The sequence below is a fragment of the Atractosteus spatula genome, chromosome 2 (genome assembly GCF_055471065.1).
Source record: "Atractosteus spatula isolate fAtrSpa1 chromosome 2, fAtrSpa1.hap1, whole genome shotgun sequence".
Classification (NCBI taxonomy): Eukaryota; Metazoa; Chordata; class Actinopteri; order Semionotiformes; family Lepisosteidae; genus Atractosteus; species Atractosteus spatula.
The window spans coordinates 36,291,313-36,318,382 of record NC_142707.1 but is presented as its reverse complement, the minus strand read 5'-3'; the positions used below and the strand labels follow the sequence as shown (position 1 = coordinate 36,318,382).

At 40.0% G+C, this 27,070-nt stretch overlaps 1 protein-coding gene and 1 pseudogene across 2 annotated transcripts; one reads left to right on the top strand and one right to left on the bottom strand.

Moving 5' to 3' along the window:
- Positions 1 to 86: 86 nt before the first annotated feature.
- Positions 87 to 5,383, top strand: LOC148839634 (thrombomodulin-like). Its single transcript, XM_088927321.1, has one exon. It carries the CDS (start codon positions 87 to 89, stop codon positions 1,473 to 1,475), a length of 1,389 nt encoding a protein of 462 aa, XP_088783447.1. The 3' UTR covers positions 1,476 to 5,383.
- Positions 5,384 to 12,263: 6,880 nt separating this feature from the next.
- On the bottom strand, positions 12,264 to 14,082 carry LOC148839633 (uncharacterized; annotated as a pseudogene). Its single transcript, XR_016086312.1, has one exon. The product of XR_016086312.1 is annotated as an uncharacterized LOC148839633 (transcript).
- Between the last annotated feature and the right edge of the window lie 12,988 nt (positions 14,083 to 27,070).

Here is a 27,070-nt window from a genome sequence, read left to right as displayed (position 1 = left end):
AATCTGAATGGTTTACAAGGATTGGATAGTTTATATAAAGCTAGGAACTACCACTTCGTCCTGAAACACTTCTCTTAGTATTGTTCATGCTGATTAAACGGAGAATGGCAATGAGCTTTGCAGCAGCTTTTGTTTTTCTCCTGATACCACATAGACCATCGCAGTCCACGACAGGCTGCCTGTGCAAAGACAATGTCTGTTACACCGTAACTCAAAGATCGCCGCATTTTGATGTTGCACAGAATACAATCACAATTCGCCACGGACAATTGCCGTCGCATCAATCTAAGGAACATAACTATTCGATCTCGGTCTTGTTGTCAAATTTAAAAGGACATTTCTGGGTTGGGCTGCGAAGTTCCGATGAACGGTGCCCTCAAAACGCAGTTTTGCCCGGTTGGGCAACAGGAAATGAAAGTACCGACTTTACCACCTCGAAAGAACCGGACTCGGTTTGCTCTCAGCAGTGTGTCTCCGTTTCAGGCGACCTGACGTGGAAAGAAAGGCCTTGTCAAGATCAGGCGGATGGCTTTCTGTGCGAGTACAGGTTTAGTAAAATGTGCAATATTACTAAAGGGATAGTCGATTCCCAAACTCTTTTGTACAGAACTCCTTTAGGATTTTGGGGAAGTGATCTCATCTTGGTCCCTCCAGGAAGCATCCTGACACTGGAACCCTCTGGAATGAAGATCTATTGTGTGCCCAACGACACTGTGGACTGGATCCAGGGCCCGTGGAATTGCGAGATTGAAAACGGTGGCTGTGAACATCAGTGCGAGATGTGCAACGGGAAACCAGAGTGCATCTGCCCACCATACATGAAACTTGAGGAGAATAAAGTAAGATGCAAAAACTTCACCTGCAAAGATTCAGTTTGTGAGTATTTTAGATGTGAGAACAACCTAGAGACTCATTTAAGTATTACTGGAAGTATTCCTGAAAGTACTACTAAACATGTTAAACGCTCCTGCTCTAGTGCGCCATGTGAGCACAACTGTTCCGAAACAAATGACGGCTACAAATGTTCCTGTTCCTCGGGGTTCCTTCCAGACCCCGAAAAGCCACAAAACTGCCTCAGGGCTTGTACAAGTTCATGCCCACCAATACATGACATTAACGACCCAAGCGCGTTCACATGTCCCAAGGGATTTGTTTTAGAAGAAGAAAATTGTGTTATTCATGATACGTGTGAAAAAAAGTTCGACTGTAATAAGTGTACACATATTGATGGGTTAAATGTGTGCTACTGTGAGAGGGGATTCTTTTCCCCTACTAGAGAATGTGATCTCAAACCCTTCACCCCCAATATTACTCTGGGAACCGCTATGGGTGCGGCGACTGCAGCAATCGTTTTAATTCTAATAGGTCTACTCTTATATTACTGTGTGCACAGAAAGCGTGCTGTGTCTTCTTTCGAAACTACCACTAATGAGCAAAAAATGTTCCGTCTTCTGCAGGTCAAAACAAACAGGTAGACCCTTAAAACACAATTTTAACATAAACGATGATTTTGTTATTTTACTAAATGAGATTGGTTTGGACTGCAGCCTACTGGTTTCTCAAATGTCCTTTCCCCCCGTTCACGCGTGCTTAGTGATGTTTTAACTGTATTGCTAATTCATGTTGAAGTCCAACGGCTTAAAAATGGCTGCAGTACGATTTTGGAAAAAAAAAAGGCGTAGCATTTTTCCACACTGCGAACCAAGAAGGGATTCAGGAAGCGTGAGTGTTAAGTGACCCACCTGGTTGTCAAAACCGGAAACAACAAAACTATTTTCCTAATTTTCAAAGAGTAAAAAAAAATGTTTTTAGAACTTCACTTGTCAGCTGTGGTGTGTTCTTGCTTTAACAAAAGCGTCATCGAGACAAAGCACAGCAAATTAAACTACATACAGTAAGTGCAAATAAATAAGAGCAATTAACATGGAAATCAGAGTTAAGAACATGTAGCCCAGGACACGGCCCTCTCTGTGATATAATGAAAAATAAGTGTTGCAAATCAATTAGACTCGAAACACAACTAAAGGTATTGTGTAATAAAACGTTTAAACACCTGCTCATTATTTTTATTGCTGTTGCCCACACCACTGTGCACCGTTTGATGTACAGTACTAGATTATACAACAGTACAATGTATCTTCAGGAAAGAAATTTATATTTTACTAGAATTCATGTTTAAAGGACAAAACCCATATGAGATATTTACTGTTCATATAAATTGGCATCAAATTAGATAAACGACAACAATAATTACAGATCATATCTTAACTTGTTTAATTACTCAAAGTTGAACTGAGTAATTATTTTTAAAATACAGAAAGAACAGATCACGTTTAGCGGTGTCCTGGGATGCTAAAAGCACAGTGATGTTATTTACTAAATGCCTAAATTCTTTGATTATAATGGGAGTCTGTATGCGTTCTGATAGAATCATACAAAAGAGCATTACTAAAAGGTATTTTTCATACCTCTACAAGGTGGCATGGTGGCATAGCTGCTCACAGCTCCTGGATCCCTGGACTGATTTCGGAATTGTATCCAATTCAGTATCCCTGGAAATCTGTATCCCCCACCGTAATGCGTACGCAGACCACAGAAAAAAAAACAACTTTCCAAGATACTTAATGATACAGAATGCTCCTGCGTGTATGTTTGAGTTTCTGTTCATTACAATATAGATCAAAAGGACCCCGTCGTTTTTGTGCGTTTATATTGGTTTCTCAGAGTATTTAAGGCGTTTTGTAGGAATTCATGTTAAAGTAACCCTAACCCTAACCCTGCAACTCACAACCCACAACTGGCAACCTGCAACCCACTGAAGCTAAGCAGGTGTGAGCCTGGTCAGTACCTGGATGGGAGACCTCCTGGGAAAAACTAAGGTTGCTGCTGGAAGAGGTGTTAGTGGGGCCAGCAGGGGGTGTTCACCCTGCGGTCCACGTGGGTCCTAATGCCCCAGTATAGTGACGGGGACACTATACTGTAAACAGGCGCTGTCCTTCGGATGAGACGTAAAACCGAGGTCCTGACTCTCTGTGGTCATTAAAAATCCCAGGGTGCTTCTCGAAAAGAGTAGGGGTATAACCCCAGTGTCCTGGCCAAATTTCCCATTGGCCCTTACTAATCATGGCCTTCTAATAATCCCCATCTATGAATTGCCTTCATTACTCTGCTCTCCTCCCCACTAATAGCTGATGTGTGATGAGTGTTCTGGCACACTATGGCTGCCGTCGCATCATCCAGGTGGATGCTGCACATTGGTGGTGGTGGAGGGGAGTCCCCATTACCTGTAAAGCGCTTTGAGTGGAGTGTCCAGAAAAGCACTATATAAGTGTAAGCAATTATTATTATTATTAAAGTAACAGCCACCATATGAATGGAAGCTTAAGTCATTTAACTCAAGACAGCACACAAATGCTGTGTACATCTTTTGTCCTTATGTGTTACATATAAATTATTTTATATGCGTTATCTTACTTCCCTGAGATAACGGATTGTGCGCATTCCGAGGCGGGGTAGGAGGGGGAATACAAATTTCGAGGGGACGGTGAATTGGATACGAAACCGAGACATCTCTATTATAATCAAACGTCGCTTATCTCTCGTTTCATTTGTGCTGAAAATCAAAGACGGTTAGTATTCCACAGCGCGTCTACGTACAATAGCCACTAGATGGCGATCGTGTGCGGCATCTATCCATCATTACTTTTAGCAACTCTTTGGAAAACGAAATTACCTTAAGTCCAAATAGCTTAACCTTAGAGTGTATCGATCAGTATGTTATCACTTTACATCAAAATCTAAAACATGAGTGAGACAGTGGGACAGCAAACGGAAACAACAACAACAACAAAAAAGATTTTACAGTAGTGACTTGTGGATATTAATATTGTGTGACACAATTCACCCCACTACAATGGAAATATTTTTTTAATCACAAGAAAGTACCTTTCCAAGTTTCAGAATCAATATAGCAGTATAGCAGTTGTAACAACAGGACTTGCACCCTATGCTACTGGGATTGGCACTGGCATATCATGACACAAGGATAATATGTGGAAGAATGGGTATTACCCCAATCAAACAGGTCGTGTTTGACAATTTTTTTGGTATAGTATAGTAAATATAAAAACATATTGCTGCTCTATAATTGGTCCACTGAAGAGCAACAAGATTAATTCCCAGGCATAAAGGAACGTCCAAAACTGACAGCCTAGAAAAACTGAACCTTCTTCTTCTTGAACAGAGAAGAGGGGGGGAACCTGACTGAAGTATTCAAAATCCTCAAAGGCATTCTTTTAAGAAATAGCTGAATGAAATACTGGATAACATAGTATTTCTGCCAAACTGCCAAACTGGCTTGTTGTGCCAAAGGCCCACTGCTTTTATAGTGTTATGTAGAAATATAGGTGTAACTAAGTTTGGTACTTTTCTGATTTTCTTTTCCTGCATACAAAAGAAAGCCTAACAGAAGTCTCCAACTCTGGTCCTGGGCAATGGATTGCCCAATCAATAAAACAATTAATGTATTCAATTACAGTGATTGGAGACTCTGGTCTGTGCATGCTGTATACTATAGTATTCTGATTTTTGTTCCACCTAATCTCTAAATTAGAAATAGACTGTAATTGGTCATAATATTTTTTTTCCAAGTCTTTCATTGATGATTCAGTGGTTATTCATAAAACCTACTGCCTTGGGACTCCCTGGGACCAGGATTGTGTACCACCAAGGTAAGTCCCTTTAAACTGTGAAGGGACAGAGATCCATTTATTGAAAAAAAAAAATAATACAATGAATAATTTTGTTCAAAGCCAACTTTGACACTTGATAATTGTTTTCTCTAGTTTATTGAGGTTGCTTAGCTTCCCTGTTGACCGCAGGTGTGTTGTGCATTGAATATAAAGTTCAACCTGCTTCAAATAACTTAATTCCAGAAGTTGTCTGTTTAACCTCTGTATTTTGTAATCAGCACAAATGACAGAGGTTGCTTGGTATCAAACCTAGATACTGTATATCCGTTATTTTAGAAGAACATATTGTAACTCTGTAAACATTTCACTTTAGTTTAATATACATTCAGGCAGCGAATTGTCTCAGTTCATTTAGATACTTAATGGTGTATTTGTATTTGAATTCAACACCCCAACTATTATTTTTATGATTTTTTATGATTTACATATGAAGGTGAATGCTTTTGTTTTTCTGGGTATCACACTTTCTTTTCCAGTGTACTGTACAGTATATTGATCCATTCCATTTTATATTGATTTTATCAATGAATTCTGCTACGTACTAGAATGTGTAATCAATATGCTATAAATCTGGAACTAATATAGTAAGAACAAACATAAACAAATATATATCTTTTCAATAAAGTAAGAAATAATTTTAATTGTGTCTTTCTGTTCATTATTGATTATAAATATGAGCATCACTGGAGTAACTTTTTAAATTGTTAATTGTTAATAAACTATACAGCACATAACGAAACCACACAGTACGTAATCAGATAATGATTACATAATGATTCTGCCCCAGAACTGGCATTACTGAGCCACTTCATTGCCCTAGATGCCAGTGATTTTAGGGCCTATCCCTGTTACTGGAACTGGTCCAGTAAAAAACTGTACTATAACCCAGAACTCACCCAGTTCTGGCTTTGATCTAGTCCATTTCCATCTGCTATGTGAAAACACATGTGATTTTCCCATTACTCTGGCTCCTTGCCTTAGGGACTCCTGTCACCTAGACCCCAGAGACATAACGATGTAGAGACTGGAACTATATAAACAAAACCCAGGGGTTTTATTGTCATGAAGTATTGAAGTGGGTGCTCTTGCAGCACTGCAAACATTAAGTATTGTGATGCTGAGGATTTGACCTTACTTGAAATGCATCACACTTGATGCCAAGTGTGAACTTGACAGCATGTTAAAGTTGAAAACCGAACATGTCAATGCTCAAAAGACCCAGACGGAGAACAGAGGCAAGACTTGACTGGACTATTTAGATCCAGGAGGAGGCAGGAGGCACACCCTGTGATCTAGTGGGAGAAAGATGGGAGAGATGATATTCATATTCAGATAAAGAGAGACTGAAGACAGGGTCTCTTTGAAAACAGAAGAAAAAAGGCAGCAATCCATATTCTTCATCAAGAAAAGGTGGAGGATAAAACAGACAAACAAAAGGAGGGAATGACCCTACAACCCATGAGAGGAGAAAGATTTCCATCTCCTAGCAGAAAAGTCTGCAGTGGGCCCAGCGAGATTTGAAAATTCTGTGCAAAACTCAATAAATCACAGGCACAGTGTCAAGACAGAAGTGAGGTTACCACTCTTAATGAGCCTCATGGGAGAAGAACGGTAAGACTGTGATGTAGCAGGATCAGATTGGATTTGTCTCCTCATGGCTGCCAGAAGAATGAGGTATTGGAGACATAATTGAAGAGTTCAGCGCATAAGTATCATCTGTCCCTTATTCTGAGATCTGCTAATTTAGGTCTTCCTGCTCTAGTGAAGATCAACATCAACTTAATGGTCAAGTCTTCTCTTGAGCAGCACCAAGTCTGTACATCTTATTATCTAAGTCTATTTTCAAAACTCTTTCTATGATTTTGTTCTACTGCTTAATTTAGTTTTACCCTTAATTTCATTGAGTCAGTTTACCGTAATGTAATGTTTTGAAATGTTCTAAACATTGAAATATTGTAGTATGGATTCAATGACCTGTTTAGTAAAAGGCTAAATTACAATAAAATCTATTTTTCATTTTTTTACCTTTCACCTTATCAAAAGTATAGTTTTCACAGATAACTAATCTAGGATAAATCATCAGGGACACAAAGGACACGCTCAAAACAGGAAGGAGGTAGATTTAGTAAGAATTATTTCCCATGTTTAAATATTGAAGTTAATAAACCGTCACGCCCCACACTCTACCTCGGAAATGCCGTTCTGTCCTTGTCACATTCCACACTCTCCCTCGCAAACGACATTACATTCCCGGAACCTCTGCTTCACAATCTCATCCCTGATTGAACCCATCACATTCTCACATGCATCAGATTCCTCAAATTCTCACTCCCTAACCAATCATCCAATCACACCCCTTTCCTTTCAGTATTTAAACCCCCCCCCCCACACCTTCCCATGCTCACTATTGAGAAGCTTCTTGTAGTATTCTCCAGTGTGTGTTTCCAGGCCTTTTAACTGATCTCCTGTTACGAAGCTTCCGCTTCCGCCTCTTGACCTTGCCTTCTGGGTTTCGACTTTTGGATTGTTTTGGATTTCTTTCATTGCCGGACCCTTAGCCTCCCTTATCGACCTTGCCTCCTGGATTTTGACTTTTGGATCATCCCTTTGCTACTCTGCGTTCTGTGGGATTCTGGTCACGCATAAGGATCCTCCTGTTCTACCTATAGGTTCCCTGACAAACACCTTATGAACTATTTAAATCAAGCAGTTTGGTGAATAAAATCTTCTTAAACACTAAGAATAAGAACTAAAGTTAAATGTCTTTTTAAAAACACTGACTTTCATGGTAACTTGCATACAAGATATAAAGAATAAAAGGTTAAATAAATTTTGCTTTGTAATGCCATGGGCAGTAATGCAATAACAATAAAACTCTACATCAGCTTACCTCTGTAAAGTAGTTCTCCTCTCAATGGAAAATCAGCTGTGAAAGAAAAACTCAGTTAAAACATACTTCTCAAAACAAGTGGAAGAATCTTTTTAAACTAGGTTTCATATTTTTATTCCATCTTCACACACTTAAAGGAAAGTGCATCACACCACTCATCTTAGATACAATTACATAAATATCTGCCATGCTTTAACTAAGGTCCATTCTCCAAGCAGTAACAAAATAAATTAATAATTTGTTGAGAATGACTTAAGTCATTAGTAAGAGTCACAGTCAGAGGTCAGTGTATTTGTCATATGCACAAGTACAATTAAATGCTTATTTGCATGAGTGCCCCAGTACAATGACATTAAAGAAACACGAAACGTGAACACAGAAGAACAGCAGCAACAATGACAAAGTTAAATAACACTCAACTTAAATAAAACTCAGTTCAAGCAGTGTGCAAAAAAATATTAGTTTGAGTCAGTGGTAGAGGTAGAATTCAATAATATGACAGCTTGTGGGAAGAAGCTGTCTCTGAATCTGAAGGTATGTGCCTTAATGCTCTTATAACACTTACCAGATAGCAGGGGAAAGTGAAAAGTGAGAATCCAGGATGATTGTTATCCTTAGCAATACTCCCTGCCTTCTTGAGACAGCGAGTTGTAAAAATGTCCACTACAGAGGGGAGCTGTACTCCAGTAATGGACTGGGCAAACCTGACCACCCCCTGTAATTCCTTCCGGTCAGACACCGAGCTGCTGCCAAACCACACTGTACTACCACACCTGAGCACACTCTCAATAGCGCACCTGTAAACTGTAGTAAGTATATTTGAAGATGGTCAGTTTTATTTTCAAAATGTCTGGGGAAGTAAAGGTGCTGTTTCTTTATAACTCCAGTTCCATCCTGGGACGACATTAAATCATTAGTACCTGGGAAGGTACCCAGGAACTTGAAGCTGCGGCTTGAGTCTTTGATAGTTGTATAGGAATGATCAAGAGTATTCGCACCCCTAGTTAGGTAGGAATCATGCTGAAAATATTTTGGAAGAACTTTTCTCAGGTTTGCCGGATTAAAATCCCCAGTAGCAATTGATACAGCATCAGGTTAAGCAGTTTCATAGTTGTTAATTGTGTTGTACAGTTTTCAGAATGCTGCTTTCACGTCCACTCAGGGTGTAATATACACCCCATAATACATACAAATTACTCCAACATTAGTTGCTCCATCTGCGACTACTGGATACATACAGTCTAGTGCCACTCCTGCACCCGAGTGCCACGTCAATGGAGGAACAGCTCCTTATAGTGATAGAAAAAATATTTAGAAGATCTTTAAACATGAAAGATTTGGCAAATGAGATTAAAAGACTTGAAAAACAACAGGATTTTAAAACTTTCAATTCACTCCCTGCCTGGATCGCACTGTCTGATGGGAAGAGGCTGCTCCAACCCAAATCCTCTGGAGCTGTTAGAAAACCATGCAGAAACTGCTGTAAGAGATCCCAGAAGCACTCACCTTGCTCTTGGGTCAATCCCTTTGCACTGCTCTTCCATATGGTCTGGATCCCTGTTGTCCTTAGTCTTGGACTAAGCAGATATTTAAAATGAATACATTTAATGATGTATACTGGATATACAGTATACAGGGGATGGCAGATGGAGCAGTGGAGTGCTGTCCGTATGGAGTTCTTCCCATGTTCCTCTGCATGCTCTGGGTTCCTACCACTGTCCAAAGACATTCTGGTAGATTAATTGGTTTCTAGGAAAATTGACACTGGTGTGAGTGTGTGCATGTCTTTGTCAGTGTCCTGTGTCCTATTCAGAGTATATCCTGCCTTCTCGGGATAGGGTCTGGATCACCTGCAGTTAGAAAATGGGAGGATAGATATACAGTATATACTGTAGAGTACATAAATATATGTTTGTGTAGATTTAAAGTTAGGAATCTAGTATGTCAAGAAAAGAAAAACATTACACTTGAGTAAGGATTTTTAAAAACATAAACATATTGTACCTCAGTAAACTGATTGTTTATGGTGGTATTCTGTGTAATGCAAATACAAAAATTAAGACAAAAGTAACCAGACAGGCACCAGAACGGATCTTCTGAAACACCTTTTTAGGACCCGAGAATAAATAAAAGAAGGAAGACTTTTAAATTCTATTTATTCTCTATCACAATATAAATGACAAGATTTACCCTGCATTGAAGATTGAAGAAATCATGCTTTTAAACATGTGTAGCGGCGAGGCTTAATAATAAGAAAGAATTAAGTGTTTCTGAGCTTCCCAAATGAGGCCCCATTTCTCTGTTCATCTCTGTGGTGCAGCCACAGAGAGACCATTAGTGCAGGGTGATTTAAGGTCCTAGGACAGCTCCCAAAGGGGGATGCACTTAGCTAAGTCTGGCTATCATGATCAATGGTCATCCATTGGCGCCTATCTGTCTAGGGAGTGCCAGTTGGACATCTGGACTGCATTCCTAAGTGTCAGGAGTAAGTGACTCATATCTCACCGTGGTCAACCAATCAGGGACTGGTAGGGCCGAGTAACCCACGTGGGACTCTGATGCCCATGGAACTTTCAGCCAATGAATGAGCTGAAGTTCCTCCAGGTAAAAACAGGCAACACAGAGAGCCTGAGAGATTCAGATTCGGGAGATTCAGTAAGATTCTGGAGAGGATTCTGTGGACTGTTCTAAAGGGAATTCAAAGGAGAATTCCAGGGCAGGACGGCCCAGGAGCAGAAGGCTCCCAAGGGCAGGACATTCTCGCAGCGCGCCTCCTGACCATCCTGAGACTCAGCCCGGACAACCACGGAACGGCCAGTGTGTCTGAGTGCCAGAACTTTCCTTTGTTCTAAGAGTCTAGAGCGGAGGTTGCCAGAGAATAACCAGAGGATCCACCCGAGGTTAGCACCAGCAGCAGGCCTCGTGAACAGGTCAGAACTGTGGACAGCTGAATCACTATTCAGAACTAGCTCTTCATCAGGAACGAACCGGTCCTCTTCCTGACTTGCTGGGACCCACAGTCATCTTTTCTCCTGTGCACAAACTTTGCTAGTTAAAACCAACACTAACTAGCCGGCCAGTGAGCATCTGCAGCGCACCGTCGCAAGCCGCACAGCACAGCCTGGCACGGAGCCAGAGAGCGCGGATTGGACAGCAACAGCCTGCAACTGTTTCTTTGTGCCCGCAGGAGATCTGAATCCCCAGAGATTGGATGAGTATTCAACTTCAATGCATTACAGCTCGAGAATTCAATTGTTATCCCAACCAGTTGATATCAATTTAATTCCTAAGAGTTATGTACTTGTTTTGAGTATCTAATGTAGAAGTTGTAACCAAGTTCACTTTACGAAACGGTCTTAATGAATGATATACTGAACGTATGTCCTCTTGATATGTGTAACACTTCGTAACTGATTGAATATATATCTTTTGTATTCTGATAACCCTCTCGATAAGATCTGTTAGGTTTAAGGCATATTCTATGTATTAATAAATGTATCCTTGTGTATTAGTACCTGTGTGTGTGCGTTGTTTGAGTTATATTGCATGGTTGGATTCTAAAGCCATCAAAAGAATCAACTTTGTGATTTACTGCTACAATTAATAATTGTCTCAGTAAATGCCCAAACCCTACAGAACTGGTGCCTTCAGAGAACCACAACGTTACATATTTGGCGTCCCTGAACGGCTATGAAACATTACACATGCATGCCTATTATACACTGGAATTAAATTTGTTTTACATTTCCTAGTTATCAGACTAATCCTGTCAGGTGAAACTGGCATTTTTAAAAATATAGCATTAACTATTGTACTTATTATATCGAACCACTTATAAAACGCTTGTAATTCGAAGGAAGTCTTTTGATCAAGACCCTTTTGTCTTGCATGTAAAGGTGTATTGTTTGGAGTAATCATTTTACTCAAAGTTTTTATGCTAGAAGCTGCATCTCATGTTGTAATGAGCAAATTTATATTAGTAAAACTGATTTAATAATAACATCCATTTCCTGGTGAATCAAATCGGTGCCTTACTCTGCACAAAATGGGAATGCACCCTAATCCGTCACACAAGGAAACTTTGACACATCATCTGAACAGGATAGCTCTAACCTGCGGGAGTCAACAGTATTATCCAAAGAAAAATCTCACGGACAAGACGACAGCGTGCAAACTCCACACAGAAAGTACTCTAGGCAGTAATGGAACATTGCAGCGTTATAACCACAGTGTCACTAGTCCCTAAAATTTACTTTACTGTATATTGACATAACTAAAGAGGGCTTGATTAACAGTGAGTAAACGGACAGAGGTTTTAAGAGCTTTCAGATGATTTTACTCTACAGTGAGGTTTTAAATTAGTATTCTGATTATCTTAATTGTAACACCATTCATTTCTTTTTGCAAATTTCATGCCAGCGACATTCCAGATAAAATTAACTAATAAAGTCATTATAAATACAACGTTTAACTGGATATCACTCACAGACTTATTTACAAGTCAAACGTATTTTATTCATTTATCATTTCATTTGGCTTTCACAAAATGCATTGCATAATAAGATATTTTCCAAGTTTTAAAAAACGTATTTAAATCATAAAATGGCCCAAGTGGAACTTTGTCAAACAACCTCTGTGTTGTGTTTAATGTCTGCATCTGCATCATCTTTGTGTTGCTGCAGATTTTCCATTGGTGTATCTTTTCCCAAAGACATCCAGTGATACGTGTCTGTAGCCGAGCTATCATTTTTGTCTGCTTTTCTATCACACTTGCGTCGACAGAGCACAATAGACGATGCAACAGCAATCAAAAACAATACTGCAGCAACTGACCCCATCACAGAAGCCAGTACCCATGTATTTGCCTTATCACCCTCCTGATGAGGCACAGTGTCTTGTTCATCTGGTTTCCTGGGGGCTTTAGAATGAGAGTACTCTTTGATCATTGCGGTGGATGTAATCGGCACTTCAGTTGTAATACTTATCTTTGCTTTTTCAGTACTTTCTGTGGTAAAAATGTGTTCAGATGATAAACGTGGGTCCGGAATGCAGGTGCTGCCATCGGGTGCTATTTTGTAATGTTCCTTACAAAAACACTCATAGCTTCCCTGCGTATTAACGCATCTTTCCTCACAGGGGCTGTTAACGCATTCGTCAATATCGTTGCAGCTCCGTTTGTCTTCAGACAGGTGAAAGCCCGTAATACAATAACAACTGAAAGATCCTTGCGTGTTAATGCACCCCTGTGAACATTGAGAGGTATCGCACTCGTTTATGTCCTGGCATCTCCCGTCCACCATTTCGAACCTCTCTGCAAATGCAAGTGAAGCTACCCTGTGTATTTACGCACAGGTGGTCGCAGGGATTGGATGAGCATTCGTCAATATCGCTGCAGTTTTGTTGGTTCTCAGTGAGTTGGAATCCTTCTGGACATATACAACGGAAACTTTCAAACGTCTGCTCACACCGAAACTCACAAGGAGATCGCTGGCAATGATCTATTTGGATGCAAGTCGCTTTGTCCTCGGCGAGACTGTATCCCTCCTTACACTCACAGCGAACACCTCCGTTAACGTTGTCTGTGCATTTATGGTCACAACCCCCGTTTTCGAACTTACAGCCCTGTTTATCCGAGTCGCAAAACGGACCATGAGAAGTCCATCCAAAAAATCCATTCATTTCTTTACAAACGGCTTGAGCATGGCTGCCGTCTTTACATGACACAGTTGCAAGAGTCCCATGAGGTATCTGAGATAAAAATGCATTATCTTCATTTATTTGATTGTTGAAGAATGGTGTTGTGTATAACACTTCTCCGGGTCCTGCCAGGCGCAGGACTTTACACATGCCCTTAAAATTAAACTTGCACACATACCCTGCTCCATCTATACAGGATCGATCTATCCACTCCAATCTATTAGGCTGCGAGGGATGCAGAGTGTAATGAATAGCTACACAGCGTTCTTCTGTGCAAGTGCCTTGTGGTTCTTGCTGCCAGTTAGAATATTGCGAGTCCACCGCTCCGGATACCCAAGTGAAGCCTTTTAACACTTCATCGTTAAGAACACAATGTCCCTTTTCCAATTTTAGTCCAATCCATATTTTAAAGTTACAATTCAGATGTCCTTCTGTAATCCGAGAAAGTACAGACTGAATCTCCGATGCCTCTTCATTGGTCTTCAATGTCACTAAATTGCCCCCGTTGTCCTTGCAGTACTTTTGCGCGCCGTGAAACGTTGCATTTTGTAGGTGTGGTGTGTAGCAGGCGCTTCCCGTGCACACAATTTCCACTGTCTGAAGGTCCACTCTGTTAAACCTCCAAAGAAAAGTCTGCAAAAGTAGTAAGAGAAGCACCATCATACAGCTTTAAGTAAAGGTTGCAAAAATAATTTACATTATCAAATATCTTACAGCATATGGGCCATTTGAGAAGGCCGTGTAATTAAACACGAAACACTTGTGTCTTGGTGAGACGAGGAAAATAAAAAATATATATTTCTCATACGAAGGACTTTTTATCTCCTACATAATATTTTGTAAAAAAAACAGGAGTGTTTATCTTTTATGTACTTTTATCTAATATTAACAGAAGGCCTTTTGACTCCTCTTGTGCATGTCAGATATGTAGCTCAACAGCTCAAGAAGGGCATATTTGCCCAACCCAGTAAGTAGCATAAACATTTGGTGTTGAGGCGAGAGATTGCTTTCCAAAAGTATTTAGTATATTAAAGCAATTCCCATTGTCTCTAACAATAGTAGTATCGACATTTTCAATGAAATATATTAAGAGAAACATATTTCCATTTTTTAGCTGGTCGCCATGGTTTTCAGTGGTGATACATGAAGTACATGAGCAAGGGTGCACATGCGAATACTACAGGTACACACCAAGCAGGTGGTTGCAAAGATTTGTACTGAAGTTGCTTTGTGAAATAGCGATACTTTTAGCTTTCATTAAATTTCTTTTTTTTGGCAGCATGTTCATAATTCAATCACTATTAAATCATGAACGGTAGGCGCTTGTAATGTCATGTCATGTATTATTTGTTATTCAATGGAATGATCATACTGTCTTGCAGTTCGTTTGACAGCAGCCTATGCCTTTTCCTAGATTAGCAGTAGCTAGCAACAAGCGATAAATGCTTCTAGTAATGTATATTAAGTGTGCATTGCATTTTTGCATAGCATGATCAAAATTCTAAATGCAATGGATATTCTATGTGTTTACACATGCATTCTAAAGGGGAATATTCATTTTGAGTAATTGTGTAATAGTGTAAATAGGGGGCATGAAGTCTGCCGTCATTTCTTTTGCCAGTATGCAATCTAGCCAGACACTGCCTTGGCTCATTTAAAATCTAAAGCTTGTAACACTGAATTACAATTCATGAGATACAGAATACTGTTAAGTTGGTTTTGTGTTTTATCTCTCTCATTTACAATACATGCTGGAAAGGAGCACCTGTAGATCATGTGGGTAACACCTGTAACATGAGCCAATGAAGGTAGAGATGAAGAGAGGGGATGAACGAAACATGAAGAACTGGTGATGCAGGGCCAGTGTTAGTGGGTGCAGAATGTCTGCAATTGCACCTGGGCCCAGCACTGAAAGGAACCCCAATGAAAGGCACTGAATTTACTGTATGTGCAAAAACCCTGCTGATCTTAGCTCCGTGAAGTTGGCCCCCATACAAACAACACAAACGTTGAAGCCAGCAGCCATATACTCTACAACTCACAACTGTCAACCCACTGAAGCTGAGCAGGTGTGAGCCTGGTTAGTATCTGGATGAGAGACCTCCTGGGAAAAACTAAGGTTGCTGCAGGAAGACGTGTTAGTGGGGCCAGCAGGGGGCGCTCACCCTGTGGTCCATGTGGGTCCTAATGCCCAATATAGTGAAGGGGACACTATACTGTAAAAAGGTGCAGTCCCTCAGATGAGACGTAAAACCGAGGTCCTGACTCTCTGTGGTCATTACAAATCCCAGGGTGTTTCTTGAAAAAAAAAATAGGGGTGTAACCCCAGCGTCCTGGCCAAAACGTCCCATTGGCCCTTACCAATTATGGCCTCCTAATAATCCCCATCTATGAATTGGCTTCATTACTCTGCTCTCCTCCACACTAATAGCTGGTGTGTGGTGAGCATTCTGGCGCACTATGGCTGCCGTCGCAACAACCAGATGGATGCTGCACATTGGTGGTGTTGGAGGGGAGTCCTCATTACCTGTAAAGCGCTTTGAGTGGAGTGTCCAGAAAAACACTATACAAGTGTAAGCAATTAAATAATTATTATGGAACCCACCTCATTCGTTAGTACTGCATTTGTGGCGGTTTGTGCCGTTGAAAGTAGTGTTTGTGCTGCTTTCGTTTCCGAGATATAAAGTCTTGTTTTTTCGGGGTCGTGATGTCACTCAGCCTCTCTAACAACATCGTAGGGAAACAGGTCTCATTCGTTAGTGCTACATTTGTGCCATTTAAGGGAGCTTCCCAGCTGCTTTAGTTCCTGAAATATAGCACCTTCTTTTTCGGGTGATCACGTGACAATGCAGGGTGACTTTGACATGCAGTAACCCCATCTGTTAAGTTCATGCGCTCTATTACTGGTGCGAGGATAACAAATGTCTGCAATTTTGTTTCTCTGTTTGCCCGGGTTTGGGGACGTTGGTTGATTTTGCACTTTATACCAGTATCTTCTGTGCATTTGTGTGAACAGGAAAATTAAATTTGTCACCTACATCATAACCTAATGAGCAGAGTTGCGGGTCTAGCCTTAAAAAGCGAACATTAGCAAGCAACTGCATGCTCTTATGAAGAGGCTGTGTTCGCATGTATAATGATTGTACGCTCCAATAGATAGATACTTTAATGATCCCGTAAGGGAAATTTTTAGTGCAACAGCAGCTTAGCATAGTCAACACAGCACAGTGTAACGAAATTATACAATAATACAACAATACAATACATACATTACAGTCAGTACAGTCAGTGAGAAGTGCACTAAGAAGAGTAGTTCACAGTCCAGAATATACAGAGAACAAACCAGAACAGTACACAAAAAGTTGTATTGCACATTATAAATATAAATGTATTGCACAAAAAACAGTTGTATACAGGAAAAGCAAGATGTAAGCAGAGAGCTTACTGCTTAGTCCAAAAACAGGTCAATGTCAATGTTGCCCCTGTCAAGACACAAAGTGGATGAGTTGTACAGTCTTACAATACAATGACATTAAAGAAACACGAAAAGTGAACCCAGAGCAACAGCAGCAACAACAACAAAGTTAAGTTAAACTCAACTTAAATAAAACTAATCTCAAGTAGTGTGCAAAAAAACATCAGTATGAGTCAGTGATAGAGGTATAGTAGTCAGTAATTTCACAGCTTGTAGGAAGAGGCTGTCTCTGAATCTGGAGGTATACAGTATGCCTTACTGCTCCTATAATGGTTATCAGAGGGCAGGAGAGAGAAAAGTGAGAAAACCAGGATGATTGTTATACTTGGCAAATCTCCCAACTTTCCCAAGACAGTGGGTTGTAAAAATGTCCACAACGATGGGGAGCTGTATTCCAGAATGAACTGGGCTGATCTGCTCACCCCCTGTTACGCCTTTTGGTCAGACATTGAGCTGTTGCCAAATCAGACAAATAATGGGGGGGTGAGCCACCTGAGTGCAGGACCTGTGAAGGGTGAGGGGCAGTTTGATAGTGTTACAGCTTTAGGTGACTGAGAGGTGTGTTAGATTTTAAATATAGTTTGTGATACTGGTAAGAGTAAACACTTCAAACTTCAAAGGAGAGAGGATGTTTGCTGAGGACTGGGGGTCCTGTGAGCAGAAACAATAGTAAAGTTTATCTTGGTATGCCTAGGCAAGTTGTAGATGAATGATTGCAAAGGAGCAGGGCAGAAAGACACAGTATAAGTTCACCTTAAGAGCAGAGGGAGAGAGGAGCAGGAGAAGCAGGAGGAAGAAGCAAGGAGAAGCAGAGAGAAGAGAGGGCAGTCCAGAGGAGTTTGGACTTGAAGCTTGTGCCAGGCGAGAGCTCCTGCTTCTTGATCCTCCAAGTCAAACCTGACTAGAACTAAGTATTCGAACCTTGTTAGAGAGAGCTTGCTTTTCTATGTTTTTAGGGATCTTAGGTTTCCTGGTACCTCAGTTAGAAACACCTTTCCTGATTAGGGTGCATTTTATGGATGGAGATATAGGCTCCCATTTATTCTGTGGCATCCAGGATGCAGAGAGAGAGATTTAACTGTAGGTTACTTTTTATTTAGTTAGAAGGCAGCTCATCTCTTGTGTGGCCTCTGTCTGCAAATTAGGAGTTTAGTGCTTGGTAGCAGTCTGGGGTTTTCTGGGTGACCAGAATGTTGGGCCTCTGAAACGCCTCGTCTGTAAATACTGTAAGTTTGACCGTGCACTTCCTCCCACAGTACAATCTGTTGAGACCACTTCCAAGCTTTTTCCAAAAATGAAGCAGTCCACCATCAGAAAGTCCAAAAAGGCCTCAGTTTATTTAAATAACAGTAACAGCAACAATAAACAGAGAGCAGACAACTGACTCTCAACAGAGCCACCTTCCTCTTTCAGCCCCCAACTGAAGACTGACTCACAGAGCTTATCCTATGCCTTTTATTACAGAGGCTCATCCTCTTTTAAACACCCACAGCACTACCAGTCACATTCACCCCAATAAAAACACCAACCAGCTCCCCTCCAGTCCACAAGAGGGCACAATGGGACACAAGCCACTGGCCTTCCGGTAATTGGTTCCCAGGCTTTAAATCCGTCCCTGCATCTGATCATGGTTTTGACTGTTAAACCAAAGTGAGGTGAAATGGCTGCAGCTAACAGACAACCAACACACCACCCACAAAAAGGTAAGAATTATATTTACTTCAAACTTATAGTGTATGGGACCAGGCCCATCACAATAAGTAACATGTTTTGTTGTGTGTTGTGTCATTGTTTTAAAATATCTGTCCAGACCCATTTGTAACAATATAATGTAACTTGGTGTGTTGTATGTTTTGTGTCTTGTGTAGTTTATTGTAATAAATATTTGTTTTAGCCAAGTGTGCCTGGATTGTTACTCCTCTCAACAAAGCTGTGCCAGAGAATAAAGAATTCGTGTGCCTCTAATTATACCAGTCGCTGGGCTATAGAAATCACTTACAAGTCGGGGGTTATGAATAATTATTTCAGTTATTGACTAAACCGCTTGGTCAATTCCTGATTTTCACCAGTTTCGCAACCACCTATTTGTAACAATAGCCTAAGGTTTTTTCCTGAAAACTTTGTGGACCAAGGCTGCATTACATTGCTTGCACGATTTCTACTAACCTCTTAAAATGCAGAAATCAAACTGAAAGTACGGCTTCACTGACTGTAAAGAAAAGAAATGGAAACAGGAAAATACAGCAAAAGAGGCCACAAATGCAAGATGGCTGTATGCACCATGGCTCATAGTGGTGCCTGCAAATCATTTTAGTGACGACGATGATGAACTTGAACTTGAACTTTATTGCCATATGTAACCGGTACTGGTACAATGGAATTCTTACTTACAGAAAGTCTCTCAATTGTAAAACAAGTGTAAAAAACAAAACAAAGTGCAAACAGTGCATCAAGACAATATACAAACAAACAGTAGACAATGTACAAGTAAACATGTAGACAGTTTGAATGTAAACAATACAGACGTGTAAACAATGACTGGAGATGTGCAATAAATAAGAAATCATAATGAGGTAGATGGTGATGGTGTAGGTGTGGTCCGAGGGGGATGGCTAAATGTGTTCGCCAGTCTCACTGCTTGTGGATAGAAGCTATTGAAGAATCTAGTGGTAAGTGTCCGTATGCTCTTATATCTCTTGCCTGAGGGCAGTGGGGTGAAGAGCTCATGCCCGGGGTGGTGACTGTCCTCTGTGATGGCCAGAATTCTACCACGGCAGCGGTCCTCATAGAGATGTTTAATCTCGGTGAGACCGCAGCCGATGATCTTCTGGGCCATATTGACCATTCTCTGCAGTGCCTTTCTTTCTCGCGAAGAGGCGAAGATTATGCGCGTGAAGCTACACCACAGCCAGAGCAGTCAAAGGCTGCTGCACCCCAAGATAAAGCTATTGCTCAAGTTACTTCCCAACCAGAGGAGGTAACAGAGAAGACTCCTGAGCCATCACCATCTACCAGTACACCAGATACTGGTGAAGAAGATCCATGGAACGACAACTCATCAGATCCCCCTTGCTTACCAGAAAGCATTGCAAATTATTTTGATCCTTTATTATAGACAGATCCAATGACAAAGAGCATAGGAGCTGTCAGTGTGCAACAGACACCTAAGCAGCTCAGTTTTGAACTTCCATTAACTGACAGTCGTAGTTTTACATCTGCAAGATAAACACAAGATGAGCTCCCAGCATATATCTAGACCATGGCTTGTCTACTCCACATGAAGCAACGCAGGGTTTTGTTTCTGTTGCAAGCCTTTTGGAACTGAAAGAGATACCTTTACATGAGATTTTATAAACTGGCAAATGTTATCCACAAGATTGAGTGCAGGTCTGCCCACGTGCAAAATTTAGGCAAGGGGAAAACACTCAAAATAGGCTTCTCAACAACAGTGCAAGATCGTCATATTCTAAATGCGAAATCAATGGAATGTGGTGGTTTGCAGAATGTTGGATTGTATTTGCTATGTGGCCTGTTGACAGGTTTGTGAAAGTGTGTATACATTGTATGAAGGCAATTTTCTAAACCTGATTAAACATTTAGTCAAATATGACCCAGTTATTGCAACACATTTAAGTCTTGCGCACAATGGCAAGGTCCACTATCCCAGCAAAGACAGCCAGAATGAATTTATTACTCTATTAGGCTGTGTTATAAAGAGAATTACAAAAAATGTGCAAAACTGCCTGGTATTAGTGTGTTGATAAACTGCAATCCACATATATCTCACAAACTGCAGCTGTCAAGTATTATCAGATATATTTCCACCAAAGTAAAGAAAATAGAGGTCTGCAAAAGCTTTCTTGAGTTTATTCAGATTAAAACCACTACAGGGGAAGGACTTAAGTGCTACTGGATTGACTTTCAGGACATAACATAGATAACAAACAAGTGTTGAAATGTTCAATTATTTGCAAAAACTGTTAACTGTGAAAGCAAGGTAACACAAAAAAAGTTTTCCTTAGTTTTTTAAGGTACAAATAATATTTAAAATAACATTTCAAATAGCTTATATGACTTGCATGTTAAGGCTTGTAATGTATCAGAATTAGAATGGTTATCACTTTTATTTGATGTGTATGTTCCAAAGAGCTATGTTTTTTTGTGTGGCTATTTTGCATTGTTCTTATGTAAATTAAAAGTGTAGCCTGGAATTTGTTTTTTACTCTATTCATAATAATAGTAAGTCCTATTAATAAACAATCACCTTGTATTATATGATTTATTAATACATTTTACATTCTCATTGTCTCTAATGTGCCTCTGTCTGAAAATAAATGATCCCAAGCAATGATCTCAAACGGCTGTAGCCAAACAGGAAATGCATACCTCTTGTGTAATGTAAATGACTTGCATGTTAAGGCTTGTAATGTATCAGAATTAGAATGGTTATCACTTTTATTTGATGTTTATTTTTCAAAGAGCTATGGTTTTGTTTTGTGATTTTGCATTGTTCTTATGTAAATTAAAAGTGTAGCCTGGAAATTGTTTTTTACTTTATAAATAATAATAGTAAGTTCTATTTATAAACAATCACCTTGTATTATATGATTTATTAATACATTTTATATTTCAGCTTGTCTCTGATGTGCCTTTGTATGAAAATAAATTATCCCAAACAATGATCTTAAACAGTTGTAGCCAAACAGGAAATGCATACCTCTTGTATAAAAACAAAAATGCTATATATGTACTGTATTACATAACAACCTTGTGTGCTGCAGACATGCATTGTAGAGTGACAGACATCTCAAAAGTTAAAAGAAGTATTTATTTCATTCCCATTGGAGCGAAACACATAGAGATGCTCGGTGTATTTTTCTCAATGTGATTAAATTAGTGCAGTTCTTAAATATTTTTCTGTTATATATCATGCTTCCCTGTGCTTATCAGATTCACTGCGTTCCAGAATCACGCACATCTTCCTAATTCCCTATTTGCCAAAGATAACTTCTTTTAATGCAATTGGTTACTTACTGTAGTTGTGTAGCATGCATTCCTTTATAACACAGTATAGAATTACAAATTACATAGTAGCCCTTGTGTCCAGCATTCTTCCATTCCAGTTCAAACCTGTTCTGTATGTCCACCTCATAAAATCTACTGTACAACTTCAGCAGAAAAAGAGACCCTCTCAACAGTATTGAGAATAAGGTTAGGGTAAGGGTAAGTCATTTTAAGTCTACTTATCTAATGTCAAAGGGCTTTCAATGATTTCAGTAGTACACTCATGGGTTTTTTCTTGAAAGTTTTTTCATTGGTAAGTGAAACATCTGCAGTCTATTTAACAGTATATAAATTTATGTTGGAGTGATGGCTTTTTACATATGAGGATTCTCTCTTTTTAGACAACTTGCTGCATCAAAGTAAGTAAATAGTTTCACAATATTTGTCTGTTGTAAAAGTTTTTTAAGATATCTTTTTAGAAGAAATTTACAGATGTGTTTAAATACAAGGCTGCCCATGTGTATTTTCTTAGGTTAATATTAAGTTGCTGGTGCTGCTGCAACAGAAGAAAACAGACCTTATTTAAGAAGGTCTTTGGGGTTTACTCATTTTCCATATATCCACACATGAAAATATGGTAAATTATTTACAATATCTTTGATTATCTGAGGACAGACATTTGTATTATTTTTATTAATAACAGAAACCGTGAATGGATTAAACACTATTGTAAATTGAAGATGACAATCCTATGATACAAGATATAGTTATATTGGCACAAGTGCTTTTTAGCTATGGGTTCATTTTTTCACCTTTGTAGATAACAATCCATTTTATCAATGGGAGTGTAATAGAATTATAAACCACCAAAAACTAACATTTGTCATACCCACCACAACCTGTACAGTTTTACACAAATTACAAAGCCTATAATATATTTTCATACAGTGTTTCAGAATGAAGTGGCGCCATCTCTTGTCAGAGAACTGAAGCTGTCACCATTTTTGTAACATGGATGATTCACATTGAGCCTGTAGCAGAAGGTAACATCACCCTTTACAAACCTGGATTACACTGAATTCTATTGCAGCAGGAGAACTGGTATTTTGGTGTGGCAGAATTCTGCATTGTCTGGGGGGAGACAAGTGGTAAGATGGCGCGGACATGGAAGGCTGCCGTCCTGCGAGCTCCCATTTGTCCTTGTCTATTTCTTTATTTTTTGTTGTTTTTCGTACTGCTAACTGCACATACTGTTTGCTTAGTGATTAGATATGACCGACAAACACTTATGGACATAAGATCGAATATTGGCACAGTTACATTTTAATTACAATAATTACTACCGACTGTGTGGACTGTGGTGTCTCACCTGTACCTGTACTGGGAAGAAGACGGGGTCGTAGGAAGAAGGGTAAACGGGCGGGTGTTTTCGTAAGATTGAGGCAGCCCAGCAATCGTCCTCATGGTCCCGAGTATACTTCTTGCTAATGTTCAGTCACTGGACAATAAGCTGGATGAACTGAGAGGTTTCCAATGGGACATCAAGAACTGCAACATGCTGGCGTTTACCGAAACCTGGCTTGACCTGTCTGTTCCGGACTCTGCTATCCTCCCAGGAGGATTTTCTATTCACCGTCAGGACAGAACAATAGATTCGGGTAAGAGCAAAGGCAGCAGGGTATGCTTCATAGTAAAAAATTCCTGGTACACAGACGTGGAGATTATTTTGACATCATGTTCTACATATCTTGAACATCTGACAAGATGGAGTTCACATTGGTAGTTCTCACAGTGGTGTATATTCCACCGCAGGCAAATTTCACAAGGGCACTGGATGAATTACACGGTCACCTTAACAGACACGAGAATACACATCCTGAGGGGGCATTCATCATAGCGGGTGATTTCAACGGTGCAAGTTTGAAGAAAACAATGCCTAATCTACATCAACACATCAACTGCCCGACGCACGGAACAAACAAGTTGGACAATGTTTACACTCCCTTCCAGGATGGTTACAAAGCCCTCCCCTGACCTTATTTCGGCAAATGCGATCATGCCTCCATTCTGCTACTTCCTGTTTACAAGCAGAAGCTTGAATAGGAGAGGCCAGTGTTAAGAACCATTCAATGTCGGTCGGATAAATCGTAATTTATATTAAGTCACTGTTTTGCTACCACTGACTGGCAGATCTTCCACGAAGCTGCCAGAAATAATATCAATCTGTATGCGGACTATGTTACTGGCTATATTAACAAATGCATTGAAGATGTGGTTTCCAGGATTACTGTTCGCACATACCCAAATCAAAAACCGTGGGTAAATGACAAGATATGCGCCAAACTTAAAGCTAGGACAGCTGCTTTCAATTCTGGCGATATGGATAGATACAAAAAATCCAGATACGACCTCAGGAAAGCCATCAAAATAGTTCAATACATCTATAGTTAAATTAGAGTCATATTATCACAGCTGCAACACATGGAACATGTGCAGTGGTATATGCACCATTACAGACTACAAAACGCAACCCAGCTATATCACACAACAGTCTGCCTCTCTTCCTGATGAGTTAAATTCTTTCTATGTTCGGCTTGAGGTTAGTAACGTAGATCTAGCCAGGAGGATTCCAGAAATCCAAGACAGAAACCCACTGATCATATCCAGAGCGGATGTGTGTAAAGTTTTTAAAAAGACCAATCCACTCCTGGCCCTGATGCTATCCCTGGCAGTGTTCTGAAGGCATGTGCAGACCAGCTCACAGATGTCTTATTGGACATATTCAATCTTTCTCTAGCTCAGTCTATAGTTCCATCCTGCTTTAAGAAAACCGCCATTGTCCCTGTTCCTAAGAAACCCAGAGTCAGTTGGCTGAATGACTACCGCCCCATTGCATTCACATCAGTTATCATGAAGTGCTTCAAGCAGCTGGTCAAAGCATACAGTACATCACCTCCTCACTGCCTGACACCCTAGATCCACTACAATTTGCGTATTGCCAGAATAGGTCAACAGAGGATGCTATTGCCACTGCCCTCTCACACCTGGATAAGTAAGGAACATATGTGAGAATGCTATTTGTTGATTACAGCTCAGCATTCAATACCATAGTGCCCTCAAAGCTTGTCATCAAGCTCCAGGACCTGGGACTGAACACCTACCATTGTAATTGGATCCTGGACTTCTTGACAGAACATTCGCAGGTGGTGAAGGTGGGCACCAACATATCCTCTACCCTGACTCTAAACACTGGAGCCCCCCAAGGCTGTGTGCTTAGCACTGTCCTCTACTCCTTATTTACCCATGATTGTGTCGCCAGGCATAAGTCAAACTCCATCATTAGGTTTGCTAATGATACAACAGTCATTGGCCTGATCACAGAAGGTGAAGAGTCTGCATACAGGGAGGAGGTTGAAACCCTGGCAGCATGGTGCCAGGAGAACAACCTCTTTCTGAACATCAGTAAGACTAAGGAGATGATTGTGGATTATAGGAAACACTAGGGAGGAGATCACATACCTATTTATATCAATTTATGGATTATGCAGCGGAGAGGGCCAGCAGTTTTAAGTTCCTGGGAGTTAACATCACAGATGACTTAACCTGGACCCACCACACCACTCTTTTATGGTTAAAAGAGCACGGCAGCGCCTATTCTTTCTCTGCAAGCTAAAGAAGTTTGGCATGTCGTCACATATCCAAGCCAGCTTCTACAGGTGCACTATTGAGAGTATCCTGACTGGTTGGATCATTTTTTTATCTGCCTGGTATGGGAACTTTCATTCATTCATTCATTCAACTGTTGTACTGTGTTGCTAATGCATGGCTGTGGCTGAATCCCAAGAGGGCCAAAGCTGCATTTCTAACAAAGTAATTATTTATGGATGTTAACTGTTACTTGCGAGATAATTGCTTTAGCTTTTGTATGAGGTCCATTTGGTCACATTTCTTTCCCCAGTGTGTACAGTACAAAAATATATCACTCTCTGAATATCCCTGTGAGTGCAGTTTACTCACTTATCAAGAAACAGAAAGTGCATCATACCAAACAGATACTACCCAGATCAAGCCACCCTTTCCAGCTGAGCAGTCAGGTAAGGAGGAAACTGGAGAGGTATACCACTCTGAGACCAATGCTAACTTTGAAAGAGCGAGAGAGATCAGTGGCTGAGATGAGAGAAAATGTGCATCAGTCAACAATACCTTGGTCATCCCACAAATTGGGCCTGTGTGGCAGAGTGGTGAAATCTCAAATCTCAAATCAGTTTACCACAAAGCAAGTGATGCTACAAATGTAGAACCCAATTAAAACTGCTGTTTATTATGCGATTTATTTTATATACATTGTGCATTGTGAGTGTCATGTGGCTTCTGTTACCTTGTGGTGGGAAAGCTTAAGAAGTAGACAATATTAAAACAAAACATGGAATTTTGTTTTTTTGGGGGGGTAACTTTCTTGAATTTTGAGAGAACCCCATTGGAGGCTCCTGTGCTCCTCTGGTACCTTTTTAATAAAGACCCATACTATAAATTAATAAAGGGTGTCAGAGTTTGTGGGGGGTAACACAAACATGTGACAAAAGGTTTTATAGTCAGAAGAGACATAATTGACAAGACTAAAGTATTTAAAATCCTCAAAGGCATTCTTTTAAGAAATACTGCAACTGAATGAGCTACTGGATAACATAGCTACTGACTGCCAAACTAGCTAGATAGGACAAAGGCCCCCTTCTGCTTGTAACCTTTGTTGTGTGATTTAGAAATATAAGTGTAACTAGGTTAGGACTTTTCTAATTTTCTTTACCTGCACACAAAAAAATCATCTTCAGAAGATATGGAACAATGTTATTATGATCAAGAGTAGGATTTAATAAATTATGTAATTTTAGGAACATCTGCAGCCAAAATATCTCTCTATTTCCCACTGTGGTCTTGTGGATCACTCTAAATGACCTGTTTGTTTACAGATTAGAAGTGCTAGAGTTTTGAACAATCAATGACGCAATTAATTTGTTTAATGACAGTGTTTGAAGACTCTGGTCTTTGAGTGCTATATAGTATTCTGATTTTTGTTCCAGATAATCTCTAGATTAGAAATGGACTGTAATTGATCACAGTCAAATTGTTCAAAGTCTTTTATTGTACAAATTGATGATTTAATGTTTATCTTTAAAACCTACTGACTTGGAACTCTCTAGGACTAGGATTGGAGACCAATGATCCAAGTGCCTTTAAGCCCTGACGCTCCATTTC